Raw genomic sequence first — 13,055 nt, forward strand, 5'->3', positions numbered from 1 at the left:
GAACATATAGTACCTTTCAAGGCAAAGCCATTAGGGAAGCCCATGCTGAAGCTAGCGTGGTTGTTCATACGAAGCAAGCTCTTAACAGCTAATCAAATGTTGGCTCGAAATTGGGAATGTGGAACGATTTGCAAACTATGTGATCAGGCAGCAGAAACAGCAGTGCATTTGTGCCTCCAATGCACCTACGCAAAAGAGGTTTGGATGCTAGTATCTAACTAGACTGGGGGCAAAATCACCGTACCAGGAGACGAAGATGTAGATGTGGAACAATGGTGGAGGAGAGCACTGGCGGGGTTTAACAAGAAGCAAGGTCAGCATACCTCATCCTAAATGCTTGGAACATATGGAAGGAGCACAACAGGCGAATCTTTAAAGGAAAATATCTACAGCCGGTGCAAGTTTTCGATACGATCGAAGACGACGTGAAGCTGCTACAGAGAGCATGCGGGAACCTATATTGAGGTAGTGTATCTTAATTTTAAGTATGAGTAAGATTAGAGAGTTATTCATCACCTCTACCTCCCTGATGAATTAGCAGTGCTCCTGCTTTATTTTTAAAAAAAAACAAGGCGTCAAGGACTCCACGCACTATCGGTTACTGCAGGAGCCCGCCTCTGTGGCGCATCTGAAAACTGCATGCAGGCTCAGCCCTCTGGGCATAAAACAGTGGCGTGGAAACAAACACCGGCACAGAAGAGCCTCTTGGGCCTTGTTTAGTTGCCCAAAGTTTGAAGGTGCAAAATTACTGTTATAGCACTGTAGCACACTGTAGCGTTTCGTTTGTCTTTGTGAATTATTATCCAAATATTGACTAATTAGGCTCAAAAGATTCGTCTCGCAAAGTACACCAAAACTGTGCAATTAGTTTTTGATTTCGTCTACATTTAGTACTACATGCATGTACCGCAAGTTTGATATGATGGGGAATCTTCTTTTTTATAGTGTCAAAGTTGGAAGTTTTGAGGACCTAAACATGGCCTTGTTTTAATGCGGCACGTTGCTTAATGATGCCTGTTGCTTGAACAAATAATACTGTTACTCTGTGAGTGCTGACAAGGAGAGTAGGCGACGGTGAGGCCATGCGCCCGCCCATGTAGACACAGTACACAGGCAGTTTTTTACCGCAGTTGCTTTTGTCACTTGTGAACGAAAAACTGGCAGCCTTCCAGCACTGAAAAATCACCGGCGGCAGCTGCCATCTTCTGAAAAAAACGCTGGAGCTTTCGCTGCAAGTGTGCTGCTGACACACGCGAGCCTACCGCCAGAAACAAGCCCTGCAGCTTGCAGCAGTCGAGGTTAACCCATACCCGACGCTTGCAGTAAAAGGTGAAAATGGAGAGGGGAAGGAGACTTGGGCATCAGGGGGTCGGTCGGTGATCGCCTGATCGGTTGGTTGATCGCGTAGTCTCGCTCGCATGTGCGGCGGCGAGGCGACGACTCCTGGATCGTGCGGGTGGGTTTGTCAACACGAGCAGGTGGGGCGCGCACGTGCGTGCATGTGCATCATGGCAGGGCCGCGTTTCGTACGGTGGTACCTTGGGTTGAAGCCTTGAAGGTAACGTGGAGTTTGGAATCGGAGTCCAAGTCGCGTCTCCGCTCTCCACACGGACGTGACATGCGTACAAGCACTGTAGAGTATCTTTTTCTTTTTGTTGCACGAACTGTATGCAACCTACATCAGCTTCGTGCTGCAATTCGTTGTCATTGAACTATCCTGTCGTGAATGAAAAAAAAAACAGAGAAGAAGAAATGCAAAATCTTGACGCTAGCGCAATTTTCCCGCAAACGGAAGTAATTGGGCCTGATTGTAAAATACGGAGTAAGCGATTGGGGCTGATCTGATCTTTAAAATAAGTAATTGGGCCTAGCTTTTTACAAGCCTCTGAGCTCCCCGGATATAATAAAAATGGGCTGCAAATGAAGGGCCTGCTTCCTTAGAAATTTGAAGGGCCTGCGGAGAGCACTGTCATGGGCTTTACGCTGGTATTAAAAAAAGGGCCCGTTACAAGCTAGTGGGCAGTGGCCGGTTTCTTCTTCTTTTCATGATACTGCTGTGGACAGACTAGATAGCGTGCAGTGCAGCCAGAGCAGCATTTTTTTCTTCTCCGGCCACGGCCAGGGCAGGGGGTTGGTTGGTTGGTTGCCTGTCCAACTCGGTGATCGCCCAAGTAAACGCCTCACCAACTGAAACAAAAGCGGGGCGGAGAAAACGAGCGCCAGCCGCCAGCCCGGGCCGGGGGGAAGGTGGCCGCCTCCGATCTCTCTCGCTCGATGACTGATGACGCGCGCGCCAAGTTGCTGACTTTTTTGGCCCAGCCGCGCGCGCTCGGTTACAACTTGCACCTGGCAGGGCAGGAAAAATGCTGTCGCGTCGGGCAAACTGGAATGCTAAACGGGTCTCCTGCTTCGCTGATCTCACGGGAGGACGGCGCGCGCGCGGACGGGATGGACAATGGCGATGGAGAAGGTTCTGCTGGGAGTTTCCTTTGACCGCTTGTGTTTGATTATCTCGGTGTTTAAGCTTCTGCTGAGCGGTTCAAATGGGCGACTTATCCGGAGGTTCAGTTCGGAGATGCAATTTGCTTGGGACTGTCACGGATTCCACTAATGTCCTTTCCTGTTTTCTTCCTCGCACTCATCAGTCTGCCTGCACGACTGGACCTTGATTAGAACTTTCAAGATAGATACACCCTCAGCCATAGAACTTCACAGGGAAATTGTCATGACATTTCCAGTTCCAGGGTTCGGTGCAGTCAAGGTTCCAAGCTACTATCCAGGGCCGGCCCGGGCTCCCAAATCTCAGGGCATAGTAACGGTAACATAATTCTTAGAGTAAGGACAATGCTTATGTTCCAATAGCATTTATGTTCCAATAGCATTAAGGTGGAAGCTCAGAAAAAGGTAGTCTTTGTTACTGCGCCGCCCACAATGATTCACAGTAAAAGGTGACATTAAGATGGGCCTACTTCGTGGTTAAAAAAAGAGTCCAATTCATCTACCGCACCCCCTCATCCCTATCGCCTCATCCTGCCGCTGGTCCTCTCTCCCGCTCGCATCGCGCACCCGCCACCCCTCGATGGAACAACGGACGGGCGGAGATCGGATAGGAGATCGTCAATTCGCTTCTGTGATCAGGTGATTCGATTGCCAATTCCCTAATTCTCCATACCATTAATTATTAATTCACTATCATAAGTTATTTAATCTCAACTGATTTATAACTATTGTGTATTTATAATAATTTCAGCATTGTGGAATATCACGTCATCTAGAAAATATGAATCAGGTAACGAGAAAAGGAAAAAAAATACATGTGGATGAGTTGATAGAATCACATAGAGGAGCTATGGATAAATTTTGTAAGAGTAATCAGGGCCCTGAGAGTAATCAGATATATGATCTTATTTCTGAATTAAAGATTATGATATTCACTTTGTCAGATGGCGTAATGTTTGCTATGAAGATTTTCGAGCATGTCAGAGATGTGGATTGTTATCCTAATGTCTCCATTACTTACCGACTCTTGTTTACTGTACCTGTGACTCACATCAGCCGAAAGAAACTTTTCAAAATTGAAGTTATTGAAGAACTATTTGATGTCAACAATAACTTAGGCGAGGTTAAATGGTTTGGCAACATTATGCATCGAGAAAAAATTGTTGGATAAGATTGACATCAACCCTATCATAAGTGACTTTGCATCGAGAAATGTTAGAAGAACCTTTCAAAATAATATGTATAAATAATTTTCTATAAATATTACTTTTAGATACATTTAAGTATTTATTAGGAATATTTTATATATATTTGTTAAGGGTCTTTCACCCGCACCTTTCAAATCTCGGGACCGGCCCTGCTACTATCACGTGATGTGTTTGTGCCTGCCTTTTGCGGTTCGGAGCCAAAGCCAGCTGGGGAGATGGATATCCATACGACCGGGACCCCGGCCGGAGACGCGATTTTGGAACGGATCGGGATGGGAAATACTTACGGCTGTTGAGTGGGAATCTTCGGTCCCAATCCCATGGTGTTAAAGATCGATGGGGAACTATAATATGCTTGTTGGGGTTGGTGTAATAGTACTTGCTGTACTGAAGACAAGGCTCTGGGATGGCGTCTGGGAAGCATTGGGCACCGGGGTTCTTCGTTTTCCTCAGACCTCAGCTGTACGTGATCTCCGTACCGAGAGAGACGACGATGATGGAGCGAACAGAACAGACATCCAGGACTTCGGCCGATTAATTCCTAGTACTTTACTGTGCACTGACAGTCGGGTTCTTATGAGGCTTGTTTTCAGTTCCATTTGTTCTCTGATATTCGTCACACAAACTAGCGCAGCGAGAAGGAAGTGCTAGCTGGTATGCATCAGTCCACCTATGATTCGCATCAGTCTGACGGCACGGTCGACACCGCCGGCCCGGCTGCGCGTCCACGTCAAGCTGGGCGACCGGTGATTTGGCTTGCGCCAGTAACGATCGATCGCTGGCTCCGGCCTTCCCATCTCTCGCGCCGTTCTCGCGTCACGCGATGAAAAAGTCCAAAGCTTCAATGATCGTGGTAGCCAAACATCTTGTTCGCACCTACTCCCCTCAGCTGGGATGTTTTCCTCTCTTTTTTCACGGAGAAGAGATCAGCGGGGCGTCTGATGAAACCAACCACACTCCATCTGTCAATCAAATCCAGTTTCTTTTTCTAGCCTCAGGTTCATATTAGGTCCGGCGTTTCAAGCACCGTCGACGGTGCAAATCTGTCCTATTTTCCTTTTTTTGAAGTCTACTCAGAAATTTGCAGCACAGTCGATGGATGGGCGTTTGGCACGCTGGGGTTGAGTTGTGAGGGAGGAGGACTCACGGAGGGCGCCTGCCCACTACCCAAGACCTTTAGTTGCTAAAATTTGGAGTGCTAAAATTACTGAGCCAGCACTGTAGCACACTGTAGCATTTCGTTTGTATTTGTGAATTATTGTCCAAACATTGACTAATTAGGCTTAAAAGATTCGTCTCGCAAAGTACAACAAAACTGTACAATTAATTTTTAATTTCGTCTACATTTATTACTCCATGCATGTACCGCAAGTTTGATGTGATGGGGAATCTTCCTTTTGCATAGTGCCAAAGCTGGGATTTGGAGTTGAACCAAGATGGGGGTGACATCCATGGAAGCGAGATGTGGACAAATCGGGGGTGGAGTGTGGAGCGAGCGCGCGAGCCACACGGGAGGGGACGGGCCACAAGTCCGCGCTCGCGCGCTGCTTTTCCACGCGCATTTGGGTTTACTTTTTCTGTCTCTGCGACGGCGAGGCACACAAGCCGGCCGCGCTGCTGACAGGTGACCAGAGGAATTCCGGTCGTGAAGGTTTCTGGAACAAGCGGCCCCGCCGGTACGGGGGCACGGACCAAAAGGACACCATATTCGTCCTCGAGCTGGGCCTAGGCCGACCGCCGGGTGGGTGCTCCGACCTTCCCCGGCCGCCGGGTGCACCCGTCCCACCCCACCCCGGGGCGCCGAGGCCTCGAACGGCAGGCCTCCTGCCTCCAGGCCCAGCTCTCGCGCGACGGTTTTGACCCGGTGCACGGTGGGAGGGGCGCACGGGACGGGGAGGGCGCGAGGGGACAGGAGAGCGCGGCGCCCACGGCTCTGGGGCAGGCAAGGCGGAGGAAGCTTCTTATTTGGACCGCCTGAGAGAGCATACCGCGCACACACTGACCCGCGCGAACTGAACAAACAAATAGACGCAACTCACGCTACTAGCGCGGCCAGCCCAGTCCCAGGAAGGAAAGCAAGGAGCCCAACGACGAAAGCAACCGCCGCTCTGGCTCTGGTCTACATCGCCTCTCGCACAAGTCCTGTTGGCAAAAGAAATCCCTCTGCTTTGCTCCTTATTTTCCTCCCCCGTCTGTCCCGATCGACCCACACCTCCCTTTAAAATCGGCCGAGGCGAGCACGGCCCCTCCCTCCCCAGACGAGCGACGCCAGGGCGGAGAGAGAGGAACAGGGAGAGACCACAGGCCGTACGCCGGGAGCGCAGGCGGCGCTTACATGGGAGTAGAGGCGGGCGGGTGCGGGCGGAGGGCGGTCGTCACCGGGTTCTACGTCTGGGGCTGGGAGTTCCTCACCGCCCTCCTGCTCTTCTCGGCCGCCGCCGCTTCCTGCTGCTAGAGCCAGCCGCTCCGGCCGGCCATCAGCAACCTTACTAGCTTCTTTTATTAGATAGCCAAACCGTGCACACAAACACACAAAGTGATCAGTTACTAGTTAGTAGGCAGCAGAGAAAGAGGGGATATACATATAGGCGAGTGAGATTCGTGTGACCAGTAGAAGGCAGTCGGTCGAGCAAGCCGGCCGGCGAGATGGAGGCGGAAGCCGTGGCCGTGGCCGTGGCGGCGGCGGGGCAGCCGGCGACGTCGAAGAGCGGCGGCGGGGCGAGGGCGGGCGGCGGGCCGGCGCCGTTCCTGACCAAGACGCACCAGATGGTGGAGGAGCCGTCGACGGACGAGGTGATCTCGTGGGCGGAGCAGGGCCGCTCTTTCGTCGTGTGGAAGCCCGTGGAGCTGGCGCGCGACCTCCTCCCGCTCCACTTCAAGCACTGCAACTTCTCCTCCTTCGTCCGCCAACTCAACACCTACGTGAGTACGCTCGCACACCCCCACTTGCTTATCTTCTTCTTTACTATAAACCATCAGTTGTCAATTCCATCTACTGTTACATCATCGTAGCAATATGGCACCTTTGTATTTTTTTTCTTATTTTTTTCTATCTCAACGATTGATTCCATGATCATCTATCGATCTCTCGCTCTTGGTGAAATTGCTGCAAGCAGATAGCTAGAGACTTGCGTGATTTTGGTTCGCCGTATATTTGGTTAGCTAGGTATATCGATGGGTTGCCACTCTGATTACTTTTGTCTCATGTTTATTTGCGTAGTAGCTACCTCTAGCTCCGGGCCGGCGCGCCATCGTTGTCGCGGCCAGGCTACTTCTGGTTCTGATCTATAGCATGTCATTTTCGTCTCTTCTGATCCAGCTGCTATTGCTTGCTGATTCGGCAGCCCGTGTTCTTTCTAGAATCTAGGTGACCAATCTCCGGTCAACCGCGCCGCACATGTTTCGCTATAGCGAACTGCTCAAGGGTCGGTAGGGGCACCGTCTTTCTTTACGGGCCGCGGCGGTGCACATGTAGGTGAACCGACGAACGGAGAGACGTCTCGTCTCGACGACGGGATGGATAGATTGAGCCGTGTCGACTGACGAGTCCAGATCGCAATAGAGACACGAGTCCAGAACGAAGCTGTGTAGGCCGGCCGGCCAGCTGAAACGTAGAAACTGAGCAAGCGTTTTCCTTGTCGCGTTGCGCAGCCGTATGAGGATCGTATTGCCCGTGTGTGCACGCAGCCCGTACTGACCTGGCCTGACCTGACCTGACCTTCCAGACAGAGTACAGTACAGCAAACCGTCAACCAGCTTGATTACGTGTCGTCGTTGATAGGAAGGAGTACGTAAGTGCGGAAGTCAATCTCTCTACCTCCCCTTTTAATTCTTTTCCCACGCAAACCATGCTTATCGGCTCCAAATTAATAACGCGGTCCGCTAGTCGCTCCGGATTGCTTTAGGAAATGATAAAGGGGGAAAAAAAAGGGACCGAGAAAGGTGATTATAGAAAAAACATGAAAAGGGTGGCCGAACCTCCTGCTGATGGTCGCCTCATTTTGTTTTTTTGTCTTTTTGTCCCTTTTTCTAGAACTCTCGGTTGTTGATGGTGTGATAGCAGGTTTCTTTCAAGGGGCCTGCTTCCTTGCTGCCAGCCCTTGTCACTGTAATGACTCGCTTGCAGGGCACAAAAAATGAACCAGATGATTCGCAGCTAGCTGAAGAAAAGCGGCGTGCGTTGAGGGTATCTTTGTGCTGTGCTATACGCTGTAGCATATGCCAGCTGCACAAAAACGGAACTGGATCATGGTATCTGGATTCTGGAGAGGGTGACTAGCCATTTCTAATGCTGGGACTGGAGTGTGGTTGCTTCAGATCATGTGGTCTCGGCGTCTCTCAGGACACGTAGCAACACGCAACGAGTTGGGAGCTAGCGGGCAGTTCCATGAGAGCAAAGCTAATCAGGCGCGCGGTTGTCTTGATCAGGTCGCTTGACACGCCACGGGTGGTGTTAGTGGCGACATGACCATGATATTCTAGCTAGTGCGCCCGGGGCCCCGCGATTATCACAGCACATTACCTATGGCACAGGAATCTGAAGGAAGCTTCGGATGGATGGGTGGGCTTCAATTTTCAATCTGCCATGGGCTCTTCCGTGGCCGTGGGCTATGAACTGGGCGCGTATGCAATTAAGCTCAGCAAACAATCATTCAGTCCAAGCCACCAAACGATTATTCGGTTGCCTTTCATTTTTGGTTGTTGAGATTGGAAAATCCCTCAAGGAAAAAAAGAACGTTAGAATGAATGATTTTTCTTGGTAAACTGAAACTGAACATATGCGTGTGGAGAGACGATTCGCTCTGACATTGGTGTGGTTGTTGATTGATTCTTGTGTTGCCTCACAAGAATTTGGGGGCATGAGAGATGATGACTTGTCCACTAACCCAGTCAAAGCTTCACACTGACAGCGGGTTTTTCTCACCGATCCTTCAACTATTCTAATGAGAGGAGAGGTATTAGCTTCATTCTGCGAGAATGTGAAAGGCTAAGGCGTTATCCGTCTGACTATCTGAGCACCGTCTGCTGCTGAAAGTGGATAGGTAGACGTAGATAGGCCCTGGCGTGTAGCGTGGAATATACCCAACCAAATGGTTGGTCGTTCCGATCAGAGACTTTCCAGCTTCCACCACGTCTTGCTGGTGATTGGAATTTTACGAAGAAAAGGTGTCCATTGCAGGCACGCTTGGTGTGATGAGCTGGCAGTGATTAGATACGCTTCTAGAGTTCTAGTTTGACATCTCAAATAAAATTATTCTCGTTTATTATTATTGGTGCTCCCTGATGCACTAGATTGTCTTCACGTTGGTCCTTCATCCTGGTCAAATGATGATATGACTAACTTGGCCGTGGCCCGTGGCAACCAACGGGGAAAGAAAAGTAACTGACGACTGATGAGCGACCTTCGTCAGAGTTTAACAAAGAGAAGAACGTACACGTACGTCATGGTGGATTTTTTAAAGTCGCTGAGTGTAGATGCCGAGACTCCTATTAAACTTTTTTGCACGTAGCTGTCTGTCAAAGACAGAAGGAGAAATTAAAAAGATAGGATCAGATGATATATACAGGATTGTCATAGTTAATTAATCTTAGTCAGACAGAGTTGCAGACGATTGATTATACCTTTGAAATTGACATGCTAGAGAACAATCAAGAGTGCCTTGATAAAGTACAGTACTAGTTTTTAATTTGCTGAGATCAAGTGGGATGTATGGGAGGACACTCTCATGCATTCAGCTACTCAGCTCGTTGGTAATTAAATTTGCTGTAGTTAATTTATATATACCCATTTTTGCCCCTACTCTTTTTTGTTCTTTGTATCGAACTGTATTGGACGCTAACGATCGATGATGACCATCGTGCAGGGTTTCCGGAAGGTGGTGCCTGACCGGTGGGAGTTCGCGAACGAGAACTTCCGGCGAGGCGAGCAAGGCCTCCTGTCCGGCATCCGTCGCCGCAAGTCCACCACGCCGCAGTCCTCCAAGTCCGGCGGCAGCGGCGCCGTGAACGTCGCGTTCCCTCCGCCGCTGCCGCCCGCGCCTCCCGCGTCGGCCACCACGTCCGGCGGCGGCAACGAACGCAGCTCCTCGTCGGCGTCGTCGCCGCCGCGGGCCGACCTGACCAGCGAGAACGAGCAGCTCAAGAAGGACAACCGCACGCTGGCGACCGAGCTGGCGCAGGCGCGCCGGCAATGCGAGGAGCTCCTGGGCTTCCTCTCCCGCTTCCTCGACGTCCGGCAGCTCGACCTCGGGATGCTCATGCAGGAAGACGTGGTCCGAGCGGCGGCCGGGGACGCGCACCAGCAGTGCCGCAGCGCGGTGGCCGACCAGCTGGAGTGCGGCGGCGAGGAGGGGAAGAGCGTGAAGCTGTTCGGGGTGCTCCTCAAGGACGCCGCGAGGAAGAGGGGACGGTGCGAGGAGGCGGCGGCCAGCGAGCGGCCAATCAAGATGATCAGGATCGGCGAGCCATGGGTCGGCGTGCCGTCGTCGGGCCCGGGCCGGTTCGGCGGTGAGAACTAAGGTCTGGTCTCTGGAACAGATGCGCGCGCGCTCCGCGGCGGGCCGCGACATTGCCGGCTTTACAGCGAGCGCGTGCCATGTATCGTGCAAGGCGTGAGGTTGATGGTAAAGGATGATTCCATCGATCAACCAAGTAATCAAAGCCAGTGCTGTGGTAAAACTGTAAAGGCAGAACACAGGACGCCGGAGATATGCGCGTAAGGCGTGTTAAGAATTAATCATGGGATGCTTTATAGGTAGGAAGATTGAAAGTAGTAGAGACGAGAGCTAAAAGGAGCCCTGTGTGTTCAGAATGGATCATTATCATTTCCAAGTAAAGAAAAAAGATTTCTTTATGCTATTTGCAACTTAGTGATTTTGTTGATTCTTAAACCTACGCTCTTTTAATTTTCAAAACTGTTGCTCCAAAAATAGGGTATAACACTAGTAGAGAATTGGCTTTCGATGCGCCCCCTTTTGTCCCGGTTTAAAGTTGGCCCGGGACAAAAGGTTCACCAACCGGGACTAAAGCTCGGTCACTGGTGGGGGGCTCACCAACCGGGACCTTTTATCCCGGTTGCAAAGGCTAGTGTGAAAAAAAGATCCTGAGAGGCATTTTATCCCGGTTTGAAACACCAACCGGGATAAAAGACCCCCCATTTTATCCCGGTTGGTAACACCTCAAACAGTCCCCAACGAAATCACTGTAACAGGACTAAATCCCTCGAACCCTTTTATCCCGGTTTGTAATACCAACCGGGATAAAAGGGGGTCTTTTATCCCGGTTGGTGTTTCCAACCGGGATAAAAGGATCCCCACGAGTTAATACAAAAGGATAGCATCCCCTACATAGTTAGATGTGGTGTGTAGGTGGGATGGCAAGAAAGCTACGCGTGAGGCTGGAGGTTGTGGGTTCGAATCCTACGCAGCGCGCACGCGTATATTTCGCGTGAAAAATCGCGTGACTTGTGACGTGCGCGTGTGGGGGCCTCCTGGGAGCTCGTGATTTTTATTTTTTTTTGCAGTGCCGGCGGTATTACCAACCGGGATAAAAGGGGGGTCTTTTGTCCTGGGATGGATTTTCGGAAGATTTGTACCCTACCAACCGGGACTAAAGGCCAATTCTCTACGGAGGTTTGAAAACACGATGGATTACAATGACAGTGAGAGACGGAAGTAAGGGGGTTGAAAACAAGACGGATTACATTTAAATATATTTTCTAGAAGAAGTTTTATTCAGAGATGAAATAATGCTATGGCCTCTATATCCGGCATGATTCTAGAAATTAGAGTTACTTACCAGGAGCGGGAGCTTATTCAGGTATGCAGACATTTTCAGACAGCGCCACTGCACAAATTTAGGTTTGAAAAGAAACACTAAGTATTTCCTTCTTTATCCTTCTTACTTTCCTTATATTTCGAAAGATTTCAATAGCACTGTATAAGTTCTACTAAAACTACACGAGATCTTTTATACAAAACATTTTACACAACCTAGCACAACAGTTTCAAATGACCTCATGCTGTGCAATGATTTGCAAGACCTAATAGGAAAAAAAAATGTAGAAACCTCATCAGCTATTCACAAGTTCGAGAAAATGTATGAAAGATATCTCTATGCCACAATTCCTGTAGCAATATATTGATTTGCTTGAGTAGCACGTGTTACAGATTTGTTCGAGTAGCATCTTTGATTTATTGGTACAGTGGCTCCCATTTCTGGATTGTCAAACAAGAAATTATTGGTGCTGCAAGGAATATTTAGTTCTGATTTGTAGATCAAAGCTATTAGTTTTTGTCTGTTGAGGTAGTGCATGTAATCTTTGAGAATAGATCAGTGGAAATCATACTTTTGTGAAACAAATGCACAAAACATGAGTTCACTCAGCAGTACTAGAGAAGCCCCGAATAGCCCAACTGAACTAATAAGGCCCACAAGCTATATATCTCGAGCTTCCAGCTCTTCAAGTGGGCCCAAATTAACGGTATCTAGTATTGGGCCATTAAAAGGCCGCACAGTCGCAAATTTGCATTGGCCGAGGGAGTGAGTGAGTTGTCCGAGTATGTTCGAATCATCTGATGTCCCCTAACCCTTTGAGATAAACGCCATTCCTCATTTGGACGAGGTAAAATATGGGTGCTGCCGTAAAAAGAATAATTTCAATCGGGAAAAAATTTACCAGATGTTCTCGACCGGATGGTTGAGATTTCTCTCCTTCCCATCTCTGGATGTTCGCCCAGCTAAATCATACCGCTAGCTTCCTTGGTGTGGCTTGCCACTGACTACCCTGCACAACTCCATTTTACATGCTATTCCCACCGTTCACCGGCTATCCTTCACCATTACTGTTGGCTGCGAAGGTCTTTTAAGCTTAAGAAAAACTCCACCTGAAACCTAAATAAAGGGAAATTATAAAACATCACTCCATATATCACCTGAATCTTGAATTTTGAGACACCATCCTTCACCTTTACCCCAAAAAATATTGGAGGTAATGAGAGAGATGTGATGGGTTCCTTTACCGAGGTACCCCTCGGGGGAGGGATTCAAGGCAGCCAAGATAAAAAAGTCAAGGGCCCAACAGCGAAGAAGTATGCTAGAGGTGACCCAAGAGATGCCACGACCCATCTTCCAACCTCCATGATCCGGGGCTGAGAACCATAACCCGCCAGTCCGACCAAATCGGGGGCGGGACCCGCAAGGGACCCACAGTGCCCCACCCACTTTTTGACTCAGGAAGACCTGCGTCGTACCGGAAGCATTAAATGCGGGGTGTGGCCTCCCTGACCGCCTCGTGCCGGGGATGTGACCTGGCGACGGGGACTGCCCTTTAGCCGGGGGGTTTGAGGG

The 13,055-nt window shown here is 49.8% G+C and overlaps 1 protein-coding gene across 1 annotated transcript; it reads left to right on the forward strand.

The window, feature by feature from the left end:
- Positions 1-5,729: 5,729 nt before the first annotated feature.
- On the forward strand, positions 5,730-10,565 carry LOC117842003 (heat stress transcription factor B-1). The gene is made up of 2 exons (XM_034722336.2): positions 5,730-6,629; positions 9,572-10,565. The coding sequence occupies exons 1-2, from the start codon at positions 6,354-6,356 to the stop codon at positions 10,223-10,225; spliced, it is 930 nt and encodes a 309-aa protein (XP_034578227.1). The 5' UTR covers positions 5,730-6,353; the 3' UTR covers positions 10,226-10,565.
- The last annotated feature ends 2,490 nt before the right edge of the window (positions 10,566-13,055 follow it).

The sequence above is a fragment of the Setaria viridis genome, chromosome 2 (assembly GCF_005286985.2).
Source record: "Setaria viridis chromosome 2, Setaria_viridis_v4.0, whole genome shotgun sequence".
NCBI classification, from domain to species: Eukaryota; Viridiplantae; Streptophyta; class Magnoliopsida; order Poales; family Poaceae; genus Setaria; species Setaria viridis.